At 40.3% G+C, this 26246-nt stretch overlaps 2 protein-coding genes across 2 annotated transcripts in view; both read left to right on the top strand.

The window, feature by feature from the left end:
* LOC101802274 (myosin-7) overlaps nt 1–5029 on the top strand; it is a 49309-nt gene extending 44280 nt beyond the window's left edge. Inside the window, exons 39-43 of the mRNA XM_027449464.3 lie at nt 453–623; nt 1111–1215; nt 2351–2446; nt 2944–3081; nt 4884–5029. Coding sequence (XP_027305265.2) covers nt 453–623; nt 1111–1215; nt 2351–2446; nt 2944–3081; nt 4884–4901 — 528 coding nt within the window. The 3' untranslated portion in view covers nt 4902–5029. The remainder of the gene's footprint in view (nt 1–452; nt 624–1110; nt 1216–2350; nt 2447–2943; nt 3082–4883) is intronic.
* Nucleotides 5030–13223: 8194 nt separating this feature from the next.
* LOC113842387 (myosin-13) lies at nt 13224–23119 on the top strand. The gene is made up of 8 exons (XM_072032595.1): nt 13224–13277; nt 13367–13426; nt 17214–17339; nt 18637–18807; nt 19269–19373; nt 20502–20597; nt 21081–21218; nt 22982–23119. The coding sequence occupies exons 1-8, from the start codon at nt 13224–13226 to the stop codon at nt 22997–22999; spliced, it is 768 nt and encodes a 255-aa protein (XP_071888696.1). The 3' UTR covers nt 23000–23119.
* The last annotated feature ends 3127 nt before the right edge of the window (nt 23120–26246 follow it).

Below are 26246 nucleotides of genomic sequence, written 5' to 3'. Positions count from 1 at the left end.
GGAATATGTAAGATGCTGAAGCTGAGCTTCCTATCACAGCTCAGACTGCAGAAATTGCTGTGCTGTTACAGCTGCTCAGGCAGCTCTTGTCTATGGCTGTGCCAGGAAACTCGTCTGCCTTTTTTTTAAAATTCACTACCTTTCAAAGCAATATTCAAGATCAAATTCCAATATTAGACTTGAAATAAGTTCTGGGTGAAATGCCTGCAGTGAGCAGCATAGGTTTACTTGTAGCTATTATAAATGAGGACACTGTGTAGCATGGATACCAAAACAAACAAGCAAAGACTTATAATGTTAGAATATGGAGAGAAAAAAAAAAATGCCTTGTCTCTGTCCAGGAGAGATAAACATACACAATCTATTCTTGGTAGCATTAGGTGTATAGCCAATGAGCCAAGTAGTGGATTATTCAACATGGATTTCTATCATAAAGTTGGTTGTTTTTTCAGGCAGCAATGATGGCTGAGGAGCTTAAAAAAGAGCAAGATACTAGTGCTCACTTAGAGAGAATGAAGAAGAACATGGAACAAACCATTAAAGATCTCCAGAAACGATTGGATGAGGCAGAACAAATAGCCCTGAAAGGTGGCAAGAAACAGATCCAGAAACTGGAATCCAGGGTAAGTTTGTGATCAAATACAGACTTGGGAGTGGGTGGGTGCCCTTGGGGTGCCTGGTACGTTCAAAGGATGCAGGTGAGCAGCTCTTGGACACATCCTTCCCCTTCAAGATCCAGTTGTAGTGAGCTGTGAAGATCCAGTTGTAGTGAGCTGTGAGCTGTTGTAGCACAGTAGGTGACTAAGCCCTTGATTTTAAAAAAAATATAAATATCTACAACCAGGAAAAGCATCTGCTTGGTTCAGATAAACTTTTTTTGATCTTTGCACATGTATATAGAGCATCTAGTTCTGAGTGGGGCCTTTGGCTGCTGGCACAGCTTAAATACATTTATGAAAAAATAGAATGAAAAGGCTACATTTGGATCTGTTCCTCAAATTGAGCACTATTAAGATGCTGAGGAAAGTGAATATGTCTTGAACTGTGAACTAAGTTACCCACTGCTTTATATTTGTAGCATAATTGCAAGGTCTCTTTCCTTTTTTGCAGGTTCGTGAACTGGAGAATGAACTTGAGACTGAACTCCGTCGCAATTCAGATGCCCAAAAAGGAGCCCGCAAGTTTGAGAGGCGCATTAAAGAGCTGACTTATCAGGTACGCCGAGGACTGTAGGAACCACTAGATCCCCGGAAAGAAATGTTTTCTCCCTCTCTGGGACTGAATTTGTTTCAGTGTTTCAGTGAAGGATGAAGGAGGGCGTTACCCAGAGCTTTCTCATTGCAGGAAGCTTTAGGGGTGGGAGGAACATCTTCCTAGTGCTACCATCATCTTGCCTGACGAATTGTAACCAGCATTAGCTTACTATTGCTGGGATTTGGACAGTTTCAGCACAGTACTAAATGGAGCAGGCTTAGAGGACTTTTCATACTGCAAGAGAAAAAAGAGCTCAGATGTCTCTCAGCTGTGCTGGTGTTGCTTAAAGGAGCCATAAGGAGTCAGTTAACTCTGGTGCATCACTCGGCATAGGGCTGCCCAGTCCCAGGGCTCTGTCACCTACTGCTGGGTGTAGTACTACTACTGCTGTAGTAGTCTCAGCCTCCTGCAGGCTTCCTAACAGCTGCTGTTGCTGCTTGCCTTTTGAAAAGGTCTTCAGCGCAGAGCACTGTTTCCCTTGCTTTCAACATGAATCCTAAGCAGATAATCCCAACCATCTGCTTTAGGATATTACTTAGCATCCTACATGTTGTCTTACTCTGACTTGTGTGTGCAGAGGTTGTTTTCTTAGAAGACAGTGCTGCGGCGCAGGCAGACAGAATTAGCAGGTCCTTCTGATTATGGACTGTGATGGCTTTAACCCGGATCATTTTGCCAGAAATGACTGCCCCCAACACAAAATTTAAAATATGCAAATTATAAGTATTTTAGGCCTCCCCACTGGTCTGTTTCACTCAGTAATGACGCTCTCTATAATGACAAGAGAGGTCCTCACCTGCCAAGCAAGGAACTCTGGGGGTACATGTGTGTGTGCATACATGTGTGTATGTATCTCAATATTTACATACATATAAATTGGGAGGCTATTCTTAGTCCTCAGCAAGCAGGCCCTCACAAATCTTCAGCTTACATATTATTTTTTTTTTTCTCATCTACACAGAGGTTGATAACAATATGGCTTGTTTATAATTTAAACTATGCACTTGTAAAATGACACATATGTCGCTCATAACTAGTGGACAGATGCTTTTGGGCTTTGTACACTATTATCCTAACTGATGGTGTTTTGGTACAGTCAGAAGAAGATAAGAAGAATCTGGCCCGGATGCAGGATCTGATTGATAAGCTACAACTAAAAGTGAAGAGCTACAAGCACCAAGCAGAGGAAGCTGTAAGTGACTATTTAGGCCTTTTTTCCTCTGAGAAATTTGTTACCCTACAGCCACAATCTTTAATCAGCAAAAGTTTTTAGTACAAGTACCGAATTTGTGTGTATTACTATTTGTATTTATACAAACTCTATATTTATAAATGTATTTATATACATAGTATATAGCATGTGTGTTGATTACATTAAGATATTCCATTTTATCTTAAGATTGGAGTGTAATTTGCAGGGGGTGGAGGGAAGGGGAGGAACAGGAAAGAGCTTTTCTTCTGGCTAGTCCCTCAGGAGACACGTTGAAATCCTCCCCGTTCACTTGAAATGAAGAGTGCCACTGCAAACAACAAACCCTTCAACAAACAAAAACCCTGATCCCTCCAGGAGTCTAGTGGTTCCCATAGAAGTGCTGGTTATTCGTGTTGAGCACTTCTGTCCTGCTTTAAATGGAAGGCTTTGCTTCACGTGGACTGGAGGAAATCGGCTGTACTATTTTCTCTCACCAGGAAGCACAAGCCAATCTGTACCTTTCCAAGTACAGAAAACAGCAACATGATCTGGATGATGCTGAAGAAAGGGCTGAAATAGCTGAATCTCAAGTTAATAAGCTGAGGAGCAAGTCGAGAGATATTGGCATGAAAAAGGTATGGTTCTACCCTACAGAGCAAATGTGACAGGTTAATCCATGGTGGCACATGCTGTGTATACAGGAAGATCTGTTGCATCTCCTCAAGTAATATGGACTAGAGTAAATAGTGGTTTACTAATTTTTTTAGTTTCAGTCAACCCTTTGTTTTAACGTTACAGTAAAGCTTTAGGACAGCAAGGTGTTGCTTATACAAAATGAAATCTCTGTTCTCTCGATGGTGTCACTTAACCTCTCTGCTCAGCATCCAGAAGTTGCCAAACTGTCTTTTTACATGGGATATTTAAAAGCTCCATCTCTCTCTCTCTGTCTGATGTAGATTTCTACCTATGTAATAAAGCCGGGGGATTACTGCACTAGCAGATTGCCAGATACTTTGAGTGCTCTTTCAAAAGTTGTATTGAAGAGCTTGATGAAAATAGTAGTCATTAGTCACTTGGATGCTGGGAAGTAATTAGTAACTAGGAGTATATTTGTGGTGGTTTGCACTTGATCAGAATGGCAGTAGAGTAATACAGATGAAACTAAAAGGAGCCTAGGAACGTGGTCTGGAACTGAAAGCAAACCCTTGCTTGTCTATGCTTGCCTGATGGCAACCTCAGCAAGGAAGACTGGTGCTGCTACTTGTAGGAAAGACAGAAAGAGGAGCTGGGTCATTGCTTTATCTATTTCATTTACAAATGTAATGTAAACTCCCATTCTTAATATCAGGTAAGTTTAGTGGGGGTACAGCTCCAAAGTCAAGTAACATAACAGAAACCTTTCTGTAACCATTTAGCTATTTCCATACCACTCGATCCCTTCTCTCTACTTTATCCACAATTCTGTGGGAGGAAATTTCTGCTTTTATAAAATAAAACTAATAAAGACAAATAAAATCACCTCTAGTTGAAATGAATTCCTGTAGCTCCACCATCTACATTAAAACTAGATGAACATCTGGACTTATGCATTTGCACATGATGGAAGCAGTACTGCAACTGAAACTCGCATGAAGTTTTGTAGGCTTTAAGAGGAAAAATTTCCATGTTTTTTTTCATTTTTTTTCCACCATGCTCCCTCCTCCCCAAAAAATCTCCTAAATTCACAAAGCCACGGACACTAAAATAGGTAAATCATGAGAGTCATTTATTGTACTTTGTAGACTGTATTTCATTCCCTGTATTTTCTTAACACCTTCTTCTGCCTCATAACTGCAGAAGTCACAGAGAAGTGGGCACTTGTTCAGATAATGAATGCTGTCCCAAAAATCAGTGAACAACTCCTTTAGGAAGAGAAAGACATTGGAAAGACTTTTTTTTTTTTTTTTTTTTTTTCCAATAGTGTAGCCCTAAAAATACCTTCTCTACTACGGCTTTTCATGTTCCTGGAAATTTTTGAAAGTATGTGTGATTCAGAGCAAACAACAACATGTATTGCAACAGGGCTCTATAGAAATCCTCAGCTGTCAAAGGGATGATACACATCTTAGCATAAGGACAAGAGGCCTGTCTTCTTAGCTCAAGTAAGACTCTAAGTGATGGCTAAATTCAATATGGTACATCCATTTAGTGTTAGTGTATTTCAGACACAAGCTGGCAATGCTAGGAAGCAGAAGCGTTAGTTAACAGAAACTTCTGTCATTTACATGTAAACTTGAACTCTAAACCCCCCTGTACACTTTTAAAAACTGTTCAAGTTTTAATTTTAATTAACCTGTTAAAGAGTTCAAATTCAACAATTTAATTTTAATTTCTAGCAGTTTAAATGTAACAGTTTAATTTTAACAGTTGTGTACTATCTCTCTCAATTGCATTTCAGGTTCATGAAGAGGAGTAAGTGCAGTCCAAGCTGACAAATATGAGAAGATGTTTCATATAATCAGGCATAACCAAAAGCAGGTGTATGGGAAAAAAAAAAAAAAAAAGCACTTACAGAAATAAATATCATCTGAAAACCCAAAGAGACTCTGTAGTGTATTACATTCATTTCTATGTATTTCTGTTTTGTCGAGCCCCAGGGATCAATACAAGATTACACACTGCCAACAACCCACTTCATTATGTTGCAACAAATCCTAATTGGCAGATCTCTGATGAAACCAAACCTAAGGGCAAATCCAGTCACGTTTCACAGTCCCACATCCTTCATGTGCAGATCGTTAAAGCACTCTGGTTTAAACCTGTGTAGGAGACAGCCCTAAAAGCTGGGATAGCCCAGCTTCTAGCTGTCCTGCCAGTCATAGACTACACCTTTTTTTTTTTTTTTAGGACAGCAGAAACTAAATTTCATGCAAATGGTCAGTTTAGAAACTTCCACTAGTATCACTGAAAGCATTTTTGTTCTCCAGCTGCACAAGGAGCCTAAAAGATGCTGCTGAGGGACATATCCCATAAGGACTGCCCCTGGCTCATAAACAGCATTCTTTTAAGACATTTCAATGTCAGAACTGAAAACAGAGGGAAGAGTTGTCATGGAACTGGAATTACAATACTCAACAAAGTACAAAACAGTAAGCCCTCTCTTCCCCTCATAGTCCAAAAACAAACCCAAAGTCCACCGACACTCAAAACTCAACCTTGTGTGACACTTTTTCATTGTCCTTTTAGTACACTCGCATTCCGGTTCTTCATGCAGACTCCTCACATACAAATGTCAATTGACTTGTATATGTTCTTTGTCACTTTACTTGTTTGTTATTGTTGTTCAGATGATTGCCTTTCCACTTGGTTCTCAGTGTAATTCAACAGGGAAGACGAAGGAACTCCTCTGCTCAAGCTTGTATTTCAGCAGTATTCTCAGTAGTGTCTGTGTTTGTGGAGACAAAACTTTTTTTTTTGGTATGTCAAAGTGCTTATAGACCTCCTGATCCCTTGCATCTTGTAGTGATCCCGATTTTCTATTTAAACAAAAACATCCATGAGAACTACTGATGCATAAAATTAACCCCCCAGTAGGAACAGAACAAGACATACTCATGTTAGAGGTAAGTCACTATCTTCTATTTTAATGTCAGCTGAATAAAATAAACATGTACATAAAAGGGCAGCAGCATTCCCGTTTCTTCCATTTAGTTCTCATCAATGTAAACAGAGCAGTGTTAACTTGTAAATTACTCTGCTTCCTCCAATTATATGTTAAAGGTTTCAACAGGTCCCAATATCTATTCATCTTGCTTAAGTTCTTTAAATGAAACAGCTTCATCTCAAAGGTATTGGTTCTATTATTCTATCAGGGAGACAACCATATGTCCTTCTGACTTGGTAGCACTAGTAAATAGGACAGTTGTACAGAGAGATGAGATTAGAGGCTATATGCTCACAGCACTCTCCCAAACAAAGGAATTTTCATGTCTTTACACAAACAAGCTGCGTTGAATTTTGAATTTGGACAGAGCTGAAGTGATAATTTGGGCCCAAATGAATGCTAGTACAGCCCATAGTTTGGGGATCTTTGCTGGTTTTATTTGTCTTAAATAAATGTGAGAGAAAATTACAAAACTGATTATTTTCAAAGCAAGCTATCAGCAAGTATTTGTGACAGGTAATCAATTTTTTTCATCTTTCTATAGAGTGCAGGAGAGCAATCTGGTCAAGGAAAGGGCATGTTAGCATTGTTACAACTAAAATACTATTGCCTAGATGTGCTAAGGAGGGCTTTTTGGACACAGAATATAGAAAAAATAGGGCAGTTTACTTAAGCTGAGATTCGTTATTCTAAGTTTTTCAGTGTTGTTTGCATCCTTTATCCCATGAAAATCAAATCTGTTTTGGTCAAACATTCAAGGTCTGAAATTCAGCTTAAGAGTATGCTCAAAAGTAAATACCATAATGTTTGTACGTACCTTACAGAGACAGACCCCTATCGCTGCCAGTCCTATCGCTGCCAGTACTATCACCACCGGTACAAGTAATGTCACAGTTTTCCAAGTGTTATCATCTGAATGTTCTATAGAAATACAAATTCCAAAATGTTAGACAGGAACTCAAAAACTTATTGAATAATAGTGAATATTAATCTGTGATATTTTATATTCAATTATTCGTTGTCATTCATTGTTATTTGATACTTACATCAAAATTATGATTTTGCTCTTACTTATAATCTCATACCTATGATTAAGGCAGAACATTTCCATTTATTGTTAATGGTACTGATACAACGGTCAAGTTACATGACCCATCCTATAAGTGAAGATTTCAAAAGGATACTTTAATGAATTAAGAGTGAATGGGTAAAAGCCAATTGCTTTACTTAACTGTGCTGATAGAAAATTGTGTTCTCATTAAATATGATTTGAGAACTTCTATACAAGTCCTGTTGATAAACAACTAAGTTCTCAGGTGGGTAAATGCTGCTTCCAGGTACAGTGCTTAATGCCATTAACAGTACTCCGATTTGCAGAAGTGGGTGGTACCAACAGATTCCACAGGACACAAAAGCCCATCTAGCCGAGGTTGGCTCTGGTTCTAGGCAGCATTGTTTCAGCTCCTCTCATCAATATGAGAACACTCACATTTGAAGGACTCATTTGTTCATCTACAGTTCTTCTATTTCAGGTTTCCTTTCCACTGCCGCATCTTGTTCAAAAACATTTTTTGGAAATTTCTACACTCGGCCGTAAACTTAGGTTTACAGGATAAGGACGATCATGCTGGAATGTGAGCTTCAAGGAGGTATGTTTGTCTGACTCAACACTTTTCTTTACACTAACTCCCCTCCTTCATATATATACCATGTGTATAGTCGCTGCCATCTAGAACACCCTATAGTTTCAGACAGAAACCAAGCTGTGGTGGGGAAGGAAGGGAAGACAAATATCCAGGTGTTATAACTTACTCTATTCCCATTTTTGCTATGTTGCCTCTGTGTTTCGCATTCTGCAGACTGTCTCAAGTTTACTTCTTTTTTAAAAAAATAATGGAGGTGCCGTATATTAGTTCTCTGTCTTTGAGTTGATTGCATTTAATGGATGCCTACTTGCTACTGCTTGAATATGGTTTTGTTTTTTTTCCATTCCCTTTGAACGGAGAGTTCAAGAGGCACCACCCCAAACAGCACGCTATTTTTGAAAAACTCTGTAATTTGTTTACACTATGATTTTAAAAAGCTGGAGTCAGTTTTTTTTTAACCTCAAGTAAAAGTTTTCAATAGATAGAGAAGTTAATCCTAAGTCTGCTTGAAACCAGAGATAATGAAATAACTGTAACTAAGACTTCACAGCTGGATGTTTACTACAGTTCATAAAAAGGAAGGCATACATACAAACATACATATTTCCAAGTGTAAAAAAGGCCTGCTGTGTAGAATTAAAGCTTTGAAAATAACAACTACATGCTTTTCTCAACAAGGTTTCTTCCACAGAATAAAAATTGTACCACTTCTACGGGCATGCCTTCATCTCCCTTTAAAGAGAGTATTTGCTACCAACACAGCATTTAGGATATGAGTCCATAAGTTTCTTTGTGCTCGCAGCTGCACAGCCCTCTGTGCTTTGAAGAAAGAAAGAAGTCCTTAAATACGTATGTCTTAATGTTTTTCAGTATTTCACAGATTTCTGGTTGACTCTGGCCCTGTATTCCCCTCATTTGTCCCCACCCTCTGATAGGGAAGGAGCAGCAACTTACCAACTTCCAAAGTTCTCACTGTGAGTTTTGTGTAGTGAGGTGTTGACATGTTACAGAGATATTCTCCACTGTCACTTGTGGTAAGATCACTCAATAGCAGTGAAAAGTCCCTTTGGTTAATCTGGACTCGAGGCTGGTAAGAGTGAGAGGTACCATTGAAGGTGGCCAGGACTGAGATCTCTGAATTTCTGTTTAGTATCCAGACAACACTGATGCCCTCTCTGTGTAAAGTGTCACTGCTGAATTCACAAGGAAAGGCAACTCTACTTCCTTTTGCTTTTGACAGTTGGTCTGAAACAGACAATTACAAAACACTCTGTAACTGTTTTAGAAAATATTATCAAGGATGGTTAGTTTTTTCACCAATTGGTACAACACAAACATTTCAAAACATACTCCATTGTTTTGATATCCTATTCAAACATCACAGTATTCTTCTAGAAGAATTTAAAGATTTTTAAATACAAACTGATCATATATACGTTTTAAAACAAATCTAATTTGTAACAACATATACTTGTTAAAATTGAATTTGTTTTCATTTTGCTATTTCTCACCTAAACTGGGGGACTATGAGGGACTGACTAACAGAACTGATTTGACCTCGTGATGGGCAGGTAAGTGGAACTAACAGTCAATGATCCAATAAAATACTAGTATGGGACAAATTAACATCATAGCATGACTATCTATTTAACTGCAGAGATCTGCTACAAGCAAGGGAAAAAACAGGAGGCATGGTGGCTGGCAGTCTGCTAGAAAGGAAGTATAATACATTATTTTGACATAGTATAACCACACTTGGTTTCTGTGCATGGATCCAAATAAGCAGAGGTGTGGTGCTGAAAAACATTAGGAAAGAAAGAAACGGTACCCAGTGCTGCTATTATATAAGGAACAGGAAAGCAATATATTCTCAAAAATGTTTCAGCGAGACAGCAGACAGATGCAGGGCAATTTAAACAATGCTGTAATGAAATGGACCTTTTCCACTTGTGACTTGGAAAGGCAGATGAACAAAACAGACGTTTCTGGTGCACTTGTTACCTGCTCTGATACCCTAGTTGAAACCTTCCAGAGTCGGAAGGTACGTAAATTAAAAACACCACCCTTGTTCTGAAGCATATGCAGTGGCTTAGGAGCTGAGTGTGTACTGGGTACACTTCAGGGAGAAATCTGAGCAATGGAGGCAGCCGTGCATATCCAATAAGGGAACTGCTCTTGCATTCCTCTTGATCCAATTAAAAATACTTCCTAAGATACTTGAGAGGCTGAAAAGTACCAGTATCTGAATATCCAGAGAATGCTTGAGAATTGCTTGAGACAAAATGGAGACTGTAATTTTCATATCTCTGTTTTCCATTAAATAACAAGATCAGCTGCAGTTTGCCCAAACATAAGCAGTGCTGCTGTTCTTCACTGCTATGCACCCCACATGCTGCACCTGGGTACTTAAGACTGCACTTCAGGAGAAGTGAGAATAAAGGATTGAATGGTACTGAAAAAGCTCTGGCACAAGGTGGAGAATAGACAAAGAAACATACACATCAAGAACAAAAAACATCACTCAATCTCATATAACCCTTTCCACATATTTTGTCTGAGTTCATTATTTTTTTGACAGTGTGAAGTTAGATCACTATGCGTCCCTTGAAACGTGAAACTGATACAGAAAAAAAACTGAGAGTAAAGCAAACTTACAGAAATGTGAGCTACCCCCTCCTTTCCCTACTTCTTGGACTTGTGCTGGCTTGTAATTGTAACTGAGGAGTTTCTAAGAGGATGAGGATGCAACCTCTTGAATTATGCCATACCCATGCTGCCCCACTGCAGTGTAGTGGATTTATTGGGCTCAGAACCCAGCCATTGCACTCCATAATGTTGCAGGAAAAGGCCTCCCTTTATTCCTACCTTTCATCCTCCATTCAGCAGTCCACTTCCCTTGAGGGAGAGGAATATGACAGGAGTAAGGATCAGATGTGGTTACAATGCTCTGGTGACTTCGAAGAGAATAGAGAATGCCATCCCTAGTTTCCTCACGATGTGTTTCTTGGATGGTTTTATTGCCCATTACCCAAGTTATATTTGGTGCTGGATACGTAAGAAAGGCAGAGCATGTCAGCATCCTTTCTGTGTCTTTCTTTTGGTACTCCAGTGCATAATAAGAGGAAACTAGATTAAAACAAACAAACAAAAAAACACAGCAGTCCTATTATTTTCAAAATCCTTTCCAAGTTGAAGTGATTGGTCATTTGAAGTGACACTGGGGAGAATAAGCACAACAGAAAACAAAATTTAATGTGGCTTCAGGAGAAAGAATGGCATTACTTATTGTTAATGCTGTGGTCTATACTGTTCTAAAAAGCCGTATTATGTTTTATGACTCAGGTACACCAACTGCCCTTTGGAAGTCACTGTGCAGTAGGTTATCAGAAGCAATACTGCACTGTAATTTTTTAACTTGTTACATTTCTCCAGAGACAAAGAGAACACCAACAGGCCCAAGAAGTGCTCTGTTCCCCTGGAGGATTTCAATACTATGTCAGAAATCATGTCAGACAATCTGTGGGTGTTACCCGGTTTCTACTAGCATCATCCAAGCACTTTTGTTATCTTACTGACCTTGCACATGCAGCTCAACTTCCACTTCTGTTTTAGTTTGTTGTGTTCCCACATAGCAGAGGTAAAGGCCCTCATCAGTCAAGGTCAGGTTACTAAGTTTCAAGGAGGCATTTCCATGAGGAATTTGCTCATGAAAAAGGTGAGTTCTGTTTCTGTAATTTGAGTGTTGTCTTTCCAGATAATCCCTCCTGTAGTAGTAGCTATGTACATCATTTTCTTCTTTCTTCCAGTAAATTACTTCATCATCACCAGGTGGAAAAGGACAAGGAAGGATGACATCCTTTGCAAACAGCCCTGTTACTGTTTCCTTTTCTGTAGAAATGTGTAAGTACAAATGAGTGGATTACATTAAATCTAGCTTATAAGCATTTTTCTGCCCCTCCTTATCCCTGACCCAAAAAGTTCTTTGGCTCCAACAGGTAGAACACTCCCACCATGTGTTTCAACAGCACACTCTTTCCAAGATTTTCTGTAGCACAGATCCCTGGGACAGCAAGGGTGGCAGCTTTTCTCCGTTAAGTTTGATCAGTATCATAATGTAGGGCTCTGAGCTTTGAACTCAGGTTAAGTGGGCAACCTGACTAACCATCTGTACATTTACATCAGCATGCCTCTGCCTTAGCCACCTGAGTTTCCTGTGCTTTTCCAAAAGCACCACCTCCGATCCCAAATCCGGGTGAGAGAGTCCCCAGCCTCAAGCTGCAGCTTGTTCCTCACTCATATGTTCATAGAGCTGGCTGGCAATGATCTGGGTGATCAGTGACCCTTACGCAGTGCCAAGCAGTTGTACAGACAAAAGCACGCAATTGTGCGACTGACAGGAAGGACAGAGCTTCTCAGAATGGCCTCACCGCCGAGTTGATCCTTAACCATTAATAAATAATGTCAGAATTAATTCCCCCATCAAAAAAATAATAAGAGTTGTCACCTTTATCATTTTTTCATAAACAGAAGAATTAAATCCTACCCCAAGTTGTAGCACATATGGAAAGCAAACAGAGAAGAGATGGTATCTTCTGCCCCTTCATGTCTTTGTTGGTTTCTTCATCTCAAACTGACAACGAAAAAGGAGGGGAGACAGCCTTTTTAAACGCAGCTAAAAGATTTGCCCCTCACTTTGGGGTCCACGGCTGTCACCAAACCACATGCATAGTCTTGCACCACATATGAACTTTGCATTTTACCTGTGTGCTCATCAAGGCACATGGGATTAATTACCACTTAACAAGCTTGCCTCTTACTGCTTTGGGAGCAGCCATACAGATACTGTAATAGTCTCCTCGCCTTGTTAAATCAAAATTATTTATTTCTTACTAAGAGGATTGTAATTAATTCCTTTTCAAGGTAGCTTAATAACAGCACATTTCAAGAATGTATGCATTTAGGAGAACTGGAAATGCCTGAGCATGTCAAGTTTTGCCAGTGAGCAAACACGACAACTCCATGTGTAAAAATCTTAACTCTTCCACATATTGATAAAACTCCGTGCCAGCCATACTGATACTAACTTTCTGGAATTTTCCCTCTGAATCTTCAGGAGACATTTTCTGTAGTAGAAAGTAGTCGCAGTTCTCTGCAGTCCCCCAACGCACCCCCTACGCCTAGTGCCCTAACCCCATGCCTTGGTTGGCAAGAAGTACTCCTGAAGGCAGAAGGCTCCCGCACTACAACCATACAAAGTTTCCCTTAGGATGCAGACCTGACCCGCAAGTTTTACCTCTTGGATATAACCCGTGCCCCTTCCCCCCACCTCTGCGCATAACACTACGAGCGACAGAGAAGTATTATAAGAATTTATTTTTTGTTACCTCTTCTGAGTTCACGAGTACCCAACAACTTCAGCATCCAGCTAATTGTTCCAATAAAGGCTGGTGTTTCTTGGAGGCAGGGTTTTTACATATGTGTAAATAAAATGAATTATACAGTTCTCTTCTCTAAAACTGAAAATCTTTTCCCTGTTCCTTCCGTAGCCACACCTATACGCAGCCAACAGCTCAAGTAATCTGCGTTTTTTGCAACGCTGCTGCAGGTTGACTCTTGCTCCGCAAATGAAAGTACAAGAAGCTGTTCCCTCCTCCTGGCCTGCCCCCACTCATATTGCTCTCACGTAATCAGGTAAGCAGCGGGTAAATATTTGACCTGAGGGAATGAACAACCTTATGCAATTAAAAAACCTACAGCCCACTCAGGCAGTAGGCAGAAGAAAGCAGCCCTGCTTGCTGACAAGGGAGTGCAGCACTGGCCCTCCCCCTGCACTGCTGCCTAGCCAGGCCCAGCTCGGAAGGGTTTAGGAAGAGTTAAAGGGTTAATGTGCCACCATCATCATGAACGGAGACTGCCCCCTCCCCACCGCCAGCAGCGTGGTGAGTGGAGACCAAAGAATGATCTTGTTGAAGGAGAGGCCCGATGAGCTCGGTAGTTTCAAGCTGCTTTTAGCCAGCTGTCTGACCACCTGTGTATGTGGAGCAAGGAAAACAGACCTTGTCCACCTGAGCGAGTGCTGTGTCTGCAAAGGGGAGCACTTGGCTCTGAGTATCCCACGTACACACAATGTGTATTTTGAGGGACTAACTATGGTCCCCTTTTATGGGCTAAATGCTTCTCAGGGCTCATTATTAGGTATGCCAGCAGACCACATTTTTCCATTCAGTTTGATCCAAAACAGTTCCAGTTAGTCTACCTCGCTCCCTGAAGTGACCCAAAAGACAGTGGGTGAGGGTGTGTGGAAGAATCGCTTCAGAAGAATGCTCCTGATCTGAGCTGTACACCAGCCTCTTGCCCAGCCACTAGCTGAGGAAGGCAGATAGGGGAAGAGATGTGGGGAGTTAGGAAGCCAGAGGAGCTGGATGTATTGCTGTTACCAGGAAGAGTATTGGAGATGTTAAAGAAGGCCCAGGTGGCAGGGTTATTCTGGTACAATGGCGCAGATGAGGATAGCACGCAGACAGGGCACAACTCAACAGGACATCAAGCAATGACACCTCAGTAAAATTGTTTTCCCGTCCTCACAGAAGTGCCATTCAAGTTTTCATGTGGTCAGTTGGTGCAAAAAAAAATTATGTTATTTTTAACGAGGCATATTGAAGCTGGAATTGCCAAGCTTCTAGCTGTCCTACCAGTCAAAGGCTGCACCATTTTGTTCAGGACAGGAGAAATTAAATTTCATACAGTCAGTTTAGAAACTTTCACTATTATTAGCCAAAGGATTTTTGTTCTCCAGCTGCACAAGAGGCCTAAGAGATGCTGCAGAGGGACTTATCCCAGGCCTTTTGACAGATTTCTGACGGCATTGGTGTCCATCAGTGCTGGTCAATCTTTATGCATTGCCTCCTAGTAGCACAGGGAAGGCAATTGTAAAATATCGGAGGTCAAGCAGGTGGGGCAGGAGGCTGGCTTGGCTGATCAGGGATCTGTGTATTCAAGAATGAACCTAGGTACTTAAGACAGCACTTCAAGAGAGGTATAAAGAAAGGATCAAATGGTACTGAAAACTCTGGCAAAAGGTAGAGAAGAGGAAAAGAAACACACGCACCAAGAAAAAAAAGTATTCTTCTCCCTCATATAACCCCTGGGTTCACTAAGGTTTCCATTTATCTTGTCTGAGTTTGTTATTTTATTGACAGAGCGTGAAGTTTGATCATTATGCATCCCTTGAAATGTGAAACTGATACAGGAAAAATGTTGGGAGTAAAGCGAACTTACAGGAATGTGAGCTACCCCCTCCTGTTCCCACTTCTTTGACATGTGCTGGCTTCTAATTGTAACTGATGAGTTTCAAAGAGGATGATGATGCTACCTCTTGCCCTATCCCCTAGCCATCCTGCCCCGCTGCAGGTGTAGTGGGTTTAATTGGGCTCAGGACCCAGCTGTAGCACCCCCACAATGATGCAGGAAGAGGCCAAGCTGTTGTACAGACAAAAGTACACAACTGTGCGACCGAGAGGAAGGACAGAACTTCTCAAAATGGCCTCACCACCACTCATGGCATCCGGGAATGCTGTCCCAGCCCCAGTGCAAGTCAGTAATACACAAACAATATCCAATTGCTATTGCTGTTCAATTTCAGAATTTTAAGTGAATATTTTTCACAACCAATTGTATTCCCTTGGTGACGCTGCATGGACATTCTTGGTCAAGGTCACACAACCTTGTTGGGCTGGTGGCAAGTGCCTGGCTGTAGCTGTTTGCCACTGCCTTCTTGGAAAGCTCGATGCCCTCTCCAGCGCAGGGAGATCTGGCAACCCTGGCAGAGCAATCTGCGTGACTTTCCCTCAGCACAAGCCCACCCAATGTACTTCAAGCCACTTTCAGTGCTAACAACTACTGACCACTGAGTGGTATCACAACGTACTCCACCAGCTAAGCTGTGTGGCACAAACGTGGGCAGCTGAAGCACAGGTGCTTAACACACTCAGTGGCCATGGACATTTGTGACACAATCTTTGTCTTCTTTTGCTTCAGGAGTGTTTTATCCCAAATTGATTCTTAACTGTTAATAAATAATGTCAGAATTAATTCCCCTGTCAAAAAAAAAAAAATAAAAAAGAATAAGAGTTGTCATCTTTATCATTATACATAAGCAAAAGAACTAAGCCCTACCCCAAATTGTAGCGCATATGTCTCTGTTTTGCTATCTCTTACATAGACAGACATAAATGGCCTTTCACATGGGGAGCAGCCTGTTAATTACAGTGGGCTCAATCTCTTCTAATTGTAGATGTCTGTAACGCAGATTTCTGTTCTTGAAATACTCCTGTCATAATTGAGCATAAGAAATGTACGTTTCAACATCTACTTCAAGATGTGATAAATTGGATCTTGCCAGTGTCATTTACTATATACAGGGTGCCTAGAATGATTGGCTTGAACATAGCTACCTACCATCAGTTTGATTAATTTAATTCCATAATGCCTTCATAAAGAGGCCGAGATGTAAAGCAACCAAGTAAATGATTTGGTAAATACCTTGGTATGTGACAGCTAAGCCTGAAATGCTTCTTGCTAGGTTCAAAGCTGTACTTGCTTGAGCTCATGAGAGATTTAAGGGAAATCCTTGCTGTAATATTGCCAAGGGAAATGAGGGAGATTAATACTATAGGTTATTGCAGATCAGGAGTTAGCTGAGGGTGTGAAACACAGCAGACAGGTAGATGGCAATGAGGCACTAGAAACCCATGCTATATATGTCATTTATAGGAGGGAGGCATTTCTTTGGAAAAGCAGCAGTGTCTGAACAAGATGCTGTTATTATTTAGCAAAGCAAACTTCAATGCCTCATGAGCACTAGGTGCATTGTGCACGGCAGCAAAGCATGCTCTGCCACATCAGGTCTTTGTTAAGAGAGCCCTTTGGACTTGGTCACAATGGGCACCACAGTTTTTACAGGGTTGTTGAGGCATATATCCTGAGTCACCAGCACTTTTGCTGCAAAACCCAATCTTCTCTTCACCAAACAACCAACATTCAGAAGGAGATGAAAATGAGCTGCAGGCTGGCAATATTTTGTAATATTCAGCACGTGTGATACTTCAACAGTCTGACGTGGGACTTTTGTTTTAATCACCTTATTGACTAACTGATAATGGATCATTACTTTTCCGAGATGAACTGCTTTATTCATTCTTCTGTTTCAGCCTCTTGCTTATTATTTTACCTGAACTGAAATCTGAATATTTACGTTATTGAAAGTATTTGTAATATTTCCTCAATCTGAAGCTAAGCTACATAGTCAAGGCCAACCCATACACCATTCGTGGACCTCCCTCCTTAATATTGCTCCGTGTAATCCAGGGGCTGCAAAAAACATTAAGCCTTCATGTGCTATGGTATTTAGAGAAGTTATGTCTCAATTAATCATTTTTCCTGCTTTTCCACTGTTTGTTTTCTGGAAAACATTATAAAGAACACCAGCCTAATCAATCAGAAGAAGAAGCTGGAAGGTGACATTTCCCAGATGCAGAATGAAGTGGAGGAATCAATCCAGGAGTGCCGAAATGCAGAGGAAAAAGCTAAGAAAGCAATCACAGATGTAAGTAGCCTCATTGCTTGCTCAGTTTGTTTCAGTACCACACTGTCTTAGGACAAGCCAGCATTTCCCAAGCACCTGTTACAAACCTGATATATCTGAAGTGCTCCACAGTTATCTGGATATCTGGAGGCAGCTGATGAAACTACAAAAGGAAACAGACTAGAGGTTAAGAGAAAGGAAATACTTCTGCTTGATCTTTTTTTATTCTTCCTTTCCCTGAGAATGCAGCTTCCACTGATCCCCAAAGTCTCAGGTCATGTCACCTTTGAATTGGGTGGATTAGATACCTGGATAGGCTAAACTACTTCAGACGGAACTAGCACTAACAGGTCGCCAGGTGTGCATAGAATCTGCTGTGAGGAGTACAATTCCCAAATCCAAAATGAGGCATCTGTTAGAAAAACGTGAGGATGAAGTTCCCAAGAAGAGACAGTGAGCGCATTCTTCCTGTCAGGAAGATGACATTTTGGACTAGTATAGTTTCTTTCCCCACAGACCTGGAGAAACATAGAGTTTGGCTGACATATCACATCATACCAGCAGGCAGAGTAAAATCTAGAACTGGATGTTTCTGTGAGTTGTGTCTGGAGCGCCTGGATGAAGCTATTCTTGTACCGTGGTCTTCACTGCTTCTCAGCTGGCAGTTCTGTTACTGCCTGCCAGAGAGAAGACACCGACTGTCCTTGATTCAGCTCCAGCCTGGACTGCAGTGCTTGCTGTCTTCCGATGGATGTTCAGTGATGGATACAAGAATCTGCAAATGGCTCTAGGAGGCAGGGACACGTGTCAGATCAGACATGAGCTAATTGGCACCCTCGTTACCAGTCTTAGAGAACGGTCAGGGAATATGTAAGATGCTGAAGCTGAGCTTCCTATCACAGCTCAGACTGCAGAAATTGCTGTGCTGTTACAGCTGCTCAGGCAGCTCTTGTCTATGGCTGTGCCAGGAAACTCGTCTGCCATTTTTTTAAAAATTCACTACCTTTCAAAGCAATATTCAAGATCAAATTCCAATATTAGACTTAAAATAAGTTCTGGGTGAAATGCCTGCAATGAGCGGCATAAGTTTACTTGTAGCTATTATAAATGAGGACATTGTGTAGCATGGATACGAAAACAAACAAGCAAAGACTTATAATGTTAGAATATGGGGAGAAAAAAAAAAAAATGCCTTGTCTCTGTCCAGGAGAGATAAACATACACAATCTATTCTTGGTAGCATTAGGTGTATAGCCAATGAGCCAAGTAGTGGATTATTCAACATGGATTTCTATCATAAAGTTGGTTGTTTTTTCAGGCAGCAATGATGGCTGAGGAGCTTAAAAAAGAGCAAGATACTAGTGCTCACTTAGAGAGAATGAAGAAGAACATGGAACAAACCATTAAAGATCTCCAGAAACGATTGGATGAGGCAGAACAAATAGCCCTGAAAGGTGGCAAGAAACAGATCCAGAAACTGGAATCCAGGGTAAGTTTGTGATCAAATACAGACTTGGGAGTGGGTGGGTGCCCTTGGGGTGCCTGGTAAGTTCAAAGGATGCAGGTGAGCAGCTCTTGGACACATCCTTCCCCTTCAAGATCCAGTTGTAGTGAGCTGTGAGCTGTTGTAGCACAGTAGGTGACTAAGCCCTTAATTTTAAAAAAATATAAATATCTACAACTAGGAAAAGCATCTGCTTGGCTCAGATAAACTTTTTTTGATCTTTGCACATGTATATAGAGCATCTAGTTCTGAGTGGGGCCTTTGGCTGCTGGCACAGCTTAAATACATTTATGAAAAAATAGAATGAAAAGGCTACATTTGGATCTGTTCCTCAAATTGAGCACTATTAAGATGCTGAGGAAAGTGAATATGTCTTGAACTGTGAACTAAGTTACCCACTGCTTTATATTTGTAGCATAATTGCAAGGTTTTTTCCTTTTTTGCAGGTTCGTGAACTGGAGAATGAACTTGAGACTGAACTCCGTCGCAATTCAGATGCCCAAAAAGGAGCCCGCAAGTTTGAGAGGCGCATTAAAGAGCTGACTTATCAGGTACGCCGAGGACTGTAGGAACCCCTAGATCCCTGGAAAGAAATGTTTTCTCCCTGTCCGGGACTGAATTTGTTTCAGTGTTTCAGTGAAGGATGAAGGAGGACATTACCCAGAGCTTTCTCATTGCAGGAAGCTTTAGGGATGGGAGGAACATCTTCCTAGTGCTACCATCATCTTGCCTGACGAATTGTAACCAGCGTTAGCTTACTATTGCTGGGATTTGGACAGTTTCAGCACAGTACTAAATGGAGCAGGCTTATAGGACTATTCATACTGCAAGAGAAAAAAGAGCTCAGATGTCTCTCAGCTGTGCTGGTGTTGCTTAAAGGAGCCATAAGGAGTCAGTTAACTCTGGTGCATCACTCGGCATAGGGCTGCCCAGTCCCAGGGCTCTGTCACCTACTGCTGGGTGTAGTACTACTACTGCTGTAGTAGTCTCAGCCTCCTGCAGGCTTCCTAACAGCTGCTGTTGCTGCTTGCCTTTTGAAAAGGTCTTCAGCGCAGAGCACTGTTTCCCTTGCTTTCAACATGAATCCTGAGCAGATAATCCCAACCATCTGCTTTAGGATATTACTTAGCATCCCACATGTTGTCTTACTCTGACTTGTGTCAGAGGTTGTTTTCTTAGAAGACAGTGCTGCGGCACAGGCAGACAGAATTAGCAGGTCCTTCTGATTATGGACTGTGACAGCTTAAACCCGGATCATTTTGCCAGAAATGCCTGCCCCCAACACAAAATTTAAAATATGCAAATTACACGTATTTTAGGCCTGCCCACTGGTCTGTTTCACTCAGTAATGACACTCTCTATAATGACAAGAGAGGTCCTCACCTGCCAAGCAAGGAACTCTGGGTGTACATGTGTGTGTGCATACATGTGTGTAGATATATCAGTATTTACATACATATAGATTGGGAGGCTATTCTTAGTCCTCAGCAAGCAGGCCCTCACAAATCTTCAGCTTACAGATTTTTTTTTTCTCATCTACACAGAGGTTGATCACAATATGGATTGTTTATATTTTAAACTACACATTTGTAAAATGACACATATGTCGCCCATAACTAGTGGACAGATGCTTTTGGGCTTTGTACACTATTAGCCTAACTGACTGTGTTTTGGTACAGTCAGAAGAAGATAAGAAGAATCTGGCCCGGATGCAGGATCTGATTGATAAGCTACAACTAAAAGTGAAGAGCTACAAGCACCAAGCAGAGGAAGCTGTAAGTGACTATTTAGGCCTTTTTTTCTCTGAGAAATTTGTTACCCTACAGCCACAATCTTTAATTGGCAAATGTTTTTAGTACAAGTACCGAATTTGTGTGTATTACTATTTGTATTTATACAAACTCTATGTTTATAAATGTATTTATATACATAGTATATAGCATTTGTGTTGATTACATTACGATATTCCATTTTATCTTAAGATTGGAGTGTAATTTGCAGGCGGTGGAGGGAAGGGGAGGAACAGGAAAGAGCTTTTCTTCTGGCTAGTCCCTCAGGAGACACGTTGAAATCCTCCCTGTTCACTTGAAATGAAGAGTGCCACTGCAAACAACAAACCCTTCAACAAACAAAAACCCTCATCCCTCCAGGAGTCTGGTGGTTCCCATAGAAGTGTTGGTTATTCATGTTGAGCACTTCTGTCCTGCTTTGCTTCACGTGGACTGGAGGAAATCGGCTGTACTATTTTCTCTCACCAGGAAGCACAAGCCAATCTGTACCTTTCCAAGTACAGAAAACAGCAACATGATCTGGATGATGCTGAAGAAAGGGCTGAAATAGCTGAATCTCAAGTTAATAAGCTGAGGAGCAAGTCGAGAGATATTGGCATGAAAAAGGTACGGTTCTACCCTATGGAGCAAATGTGACAGGTTAATCCACGGTGGCACATGCTGTGTATACAGGAAGATCTGTTGCATCTCCTCAAGTAATATGGACTAGAGTAAATAGTGGTTTACTAATTTTTTTAGTTTCAGTCAACCCTTTGTTTTAACGTTACAGTAAAGCTTTAGGACAGCAATGTGTTGCTTATACAAAATGAAATCTCTGTTCTCTCAACGGTGTCACTTAACCTCTCCGCTCAGCATCCAGAAGTTGCCAAACTGTCTTTTTACAAGGGATATTTAAAAGCTCCATCTCTCTCTCTCTGTCTGATGTAGATTTCTACCTATGTAATAAAGCCGGGGGATTACTGCACTAGCAGATTGCCAGATACTTTAAGAGTGCTCTTTCAAAAATTGTATTGAAGAGCTTGATGAAAATAGTAGTCATTAGTCACTTGGATGCTGGGAAGTAATTAGTAACTAGGAGTATATTTGTGGTGGTTTGCACTTGATCAGAATGGTAGTAGAGTAATACAGATGAAACTAAAAGGAGCCTAGGAACGTGGTCTGGAACTGAAAGCAAACCCTTGCTTGTCTATGCTTGCCTGATGGCACCCTCAGCAAGGTAGACTGGTGTAGGAAGGACAGAAAGAGGAGCTGGGTCATTGCTTTATCTATTTCATTTACAAATGTAATGTAAACTCCCATTCTTAATATCAGGTAAGTTTAGTGGGGGTACAGCTCCAAAGTCAAGTAACATAACAGAAACCTTTCTGTAACCATTTAGCTATTTCCATACCACTCGATCCCTTCTCTCTACTTTATCCACAATTCTGTGGGAGGAATTCTGCTTTTTATATTGGACAATTCTGCTTTTATATTGGACTAATAAAATCACCTCTAGTTGAAATTAATTCCTGTAGCTCCACCATCTACATTAAAACTAGATGAACATCTGGACTCATGCATTTGTACGTGATGGAAGCAGTACTGCAACTGAAACTCGCATGAAGTTTTGTAGGCTTTAAGAGGAAAAATTTCCACAAATTAAGAGGAAAATTTCCACACATTTCCACAAATTCAGAGGAAAATTTCATTTCATGAGAGTCATTTATTGTACTTTGTAGACTGTAGTTCATTCCCTGTATTTTCTTAGCACCTTCTTCTGCCTCATAACTGCAGAAGTCACAGAGAAGTGGGCACTTGTTCAGATAATGAATGCTGTCCCAAAAATCAGCGAACAACTCCTTTAGGAAGAGAAAGACATTGGAAAGACTTTTTTTTTTTTTTTTTTTCAATAGTGTAGCCCTAAAAATACCTTCTCTACTACGGCTTTTCATGTTCCTGGAAACTTTTGAAAGTATGTGTGATTCAGAGCAAACAACAACATGTATTGCAACAGGGCTCTATAGAAATCCTCTGCTGTCAAAGGGATGATACACATCTTAGCATAAGGACAAGAGGCCTGTCTTCTTAGCTCAAGTAAGACTCTAAGTGATGGCTAAATTCAATATGGTACATCCATTTAGTGTTAGTGTATTTCAGACACAAGCTGGCAATGCTAGGAAGCAGAAGCGTTAGTTAACAGAAACTTCTGTCATTTACATGTAAACTTGAACTCTAAACCCCCCTGTAAAACTCGAACAGTTTTTAAAAGTTTTATTTTAATTAACCTGTTAAAGAGTTCAAATTCAACAATGTAATTTTAATTTCTAGCAGTTTAAATGTAACAGTTTAATTTTAGCAGTTGTGTACTATCTCTCTCAATTGCATTTCAGGTTCATGAAGAGGAGTAAGTGCAGTCCAAGCTGACAAATATGAGAAGAGGCTTCATATAATCAGGCATAACCAAAAGCAGGTGTATGGGAAAAAAAAAAAAAAAGCAGTTACAGAAATAAATGTCATCTGAAAACCCAAAGAGACTCTGTAGTGGATTACATTCATTTCCATGTATTTCTGTTTTGTCAAGCTCCAGGGATCAATACAAGATTACACACTGCCAACAACCCACTTCATTATGTTGGAACAAAACCTAATTGGCAGATGAAATCAAACCTAAGGGCAAATCCAGTCACGTTTCACAGTCCCACATCCTTCATGTGCAGATCGTTAAAGCACTCTGGTTTAAACCTGTGTAGGGGCAGCCCTAAAAGCTGGGATAGCCCAGCTTCTAGCTGTCCTGCCAGTCAAAGGCTACACCTTTTTTTTTTTTTTTTTTTAGGACAGCAGAAACTAGATTTCTTGCAAATGGTCAGTTTAGAAACTTCCACTAGTATCAGTGAAAGCATTTTTGTTCTCCAGCTGCACAAGGGGCCTAAAAGATGCTGCTGAGGGACTTATCCCATAAGGACTGCCCCTGGCTCATAAACAGCATTCTTTTAAGACATTTCAATGTCAAAACTGAAAACAAAGGGAAGAGTTGTCATGGAACTGGAATTACAATACTCAACGAAGTACAAAACAGTAAGCCCTCTCTTCCCCTCATAGTCCAAAAACAAACCCAAAGGCCACCGACACTCAAAACTCAACCTTGTGTGACACTTTTTCATTGTCCTTTTAGTACACTCGCATTCCGGTTCTTCATGCAGACTCCTCACATACAAATGTCAATTGACTTATATATGTTCTTTGTCACTTCACTTGTCTGTTATTGTTGTTCAGATGATTGCCTTTCCACTTGGTTCTCAGTGTAATTCAATAGGGAAGACGAAGGAACTCCTCTGCTCAAGCTTGTATTTCAGCAGCATTCTCAGTAGTGTCTGTGTTTGTGGAGACGGGTATTTTTTGGTATGTCAAAGTGCTTATAGCACTCCTGATCCCTTGCATCTTGTAGTGATCCCGATTTTCTATTTAAACAAAAACATCCATGAGAACTACTGATGCATAAAATTAACCCCCCAGTAGGAACAGAACAAGACATACTCATGTTAGAGGTAAGTCACTATCTTCTATTTTAATGTCAGCTGAATAAAATAAACATGTACATAAAAGGGCAGCAGCATTCCTGTTTCTTCCATTTAGTTCTCATCAATGTAAACAGAGCAGTGTTAACTTGTAAATTACTCTGCTTCCTCCAATTATATGTTAAAGGTTTCTACAGGTCCCAATATATATTCATCTTGCTTAAGTTCTTTAAATGAAACAGCTTCATCTCAAAGGTATTGGTTCTATTATTCTATCAGGGAGACAACCATATGTCCTTCTGACTTGGTAGCACTAGTAAATAGGACAGATGTACAGAGAGATGAATTAGAGGCTATATGCTCACAACAGTCTCCCAAACAAAGCAATTTGCATGTCTTTACACAAACAAGCTGCGTTGAATTTTGAAGTTGGACAGAGCTGAAGTGATAATTTGGGCCCAAATGAATGCTAGTACAGCCCATAGATCGGGGATCTTGGCCGGTTTTGTTAGTCTTAAATAAAAGTGAGAGAAAATTACAAAAATGCTCGATTATTTTCAAAGCAAGCTATCAGCAAGTATTTGTGACAGGTAATCAATTTTTTTCATCTTTCTATAGAGTGCAGGAGAGCAATCTGGTCAAGGAAAGGGCATGTTAGCATTGTTACAACTAAAATACTATTGCCTAGATGTGCTAAGGAGGGCTTTTGGACACAGAATATAGAAAAAATAGGGCAGTTTACTTAAGCTGAGATTCGTTATTCTAAGTTTTTCAGTGTTGTTTGCATCCTTTATCCCATGAAAATCAAATCTGTTTTGGTCAAACATTCAAGGTCTGAAATTCAGCTTAATAGTATGCTCAAAAGTAAATACCATAATGTTTGTACGTACCTTGCGACAGAGACAGACCCCTATCGCTGCCAGTCCTATTACTGCCAGTCCTATCAGCACCAGTACAAGTAATGTCACAGTTTTCCAAGTGTTATCTGAATGTTCTATAGAAATACAAATTCCAAAATGTTAAACAGGAACTCAAAAACTTATTGAATAATAGTGAATATTAATTTGTGATATTTTATATTCAATTATTCATTGTCATTCATTGTTATTTGATACTTACATCAAAATTATGATTTTTCTCTTACTTATAATCTCATACCTATGATTAAGGCAGAACATTTCCATTTATTGTTAATGGTACTGATACAATGGTCAAGTTACATGACCCATCCTGTAAGTGAAGATTTCAAAAGGATACTTTAATGAATTAAGAGTGAATGGGTAAAAGCCAATTGCTTTACTTAACTGTGCTGATAGAAAATTGTGTTCTCATTAAATATGATTTGAGAACTTCTATACATGTCCTGTTGATAAACACCTAAGTTCTCAGGTGGGTAAATGCTGCTTCCAGGTACAGTGCTTAATGCCATTAACCGTACTCACGATTTGCAGAAGTGGGTGGTACCAACAGATTCCACAGGACACAAAAGCCCATCTAGCCAAGGTTGGCTCTGGTTCTAGGCAGCATTGTTTCAGCTCCTCTCATCAATATGAGAACACTCACATTTGAAGGACTCATTTGTTCATCTACAGTTCTTCTATTTCAGGTTTCCTTTCCACTGCCGCATCTTGTTCAAAAACATTTTTTTGGAAATTTCTACACTCCGCCGTAAACTTAGGTTTACAGGATAAGGACGATCATGCTGGAATGTGAGCTTCAAGGAGGTATGTTTGTCTGACTCAACAGTTTTCTTTACACTAACTCCCCTCCTTCACATATATACCATGTGTATAGTCGCTGCCATTTAGAACACCCTATAGTTTCAGACAGAAACCAAGCTGTGGTGGGGAAGGAAGGGAAGACAAATATCCAGGTGTTATAACTTACTCTATTCCCATTTTTGCTATGTTGCCTCTGTGTTTCGCATTCTGCAGACTGTTTCAAGTTTACTTCTTTTTTAAAACAATAATGGAGGTTCCATATATTAGTTCTCTGTCTTTGAGTTGATTGCATTTAATGGATGCCTACTTGCTACTGCTTGAATGTGGTTTTGTTTTTTTTCCATTCCCTTTGAACGGAGAGTTCAAGAGGCACCACCCCAAACAGCACGCTGTTTTTGAAAATCTCTGTAATTGGTTTA

Source organism: Anas platyrhynchos, chromosome 1 (assembly GCF_047663525.1).
Source record: "Anas platyrhynchos isolate ZD024472 breed Pekin duck chromosome 1, IASCAAS_PekinDuck_T2T, whole genome shotgun sequence".
Lineage (NCBI taxonomy): Eukaryota > Metazoa > Chordata > Aves > Anseriformes > Anatidae > Anas > Anas platyrhynchos.
This window is presented reverse-complemented; position numbering and strand designations above follow the sequence as displayed.

Coding starts and splice junctions, on each gene's coding strand:
- LOC113842387 (XM_072032595.1), top strand. CDS start 13,224: ATGAATTATACAGTTCTCTTCTCTAAAACTGAAAATCTTTTCCCTGTT. Junction 17,340..18,636: donor CTAAGAAAGCAATCACAGAT/GTAAGTAGCCTC, acceptor TTGTTTTTTCAG/GCAGCAATGATGGCTGAGGA. Junction 20,598..21,080: donor AGCACCAAGCAGAGGAAGCT/GTAAGTGACTAT, acceptor TTCTCTCACCAG/GAAGCACAAGCCAATCTGTA.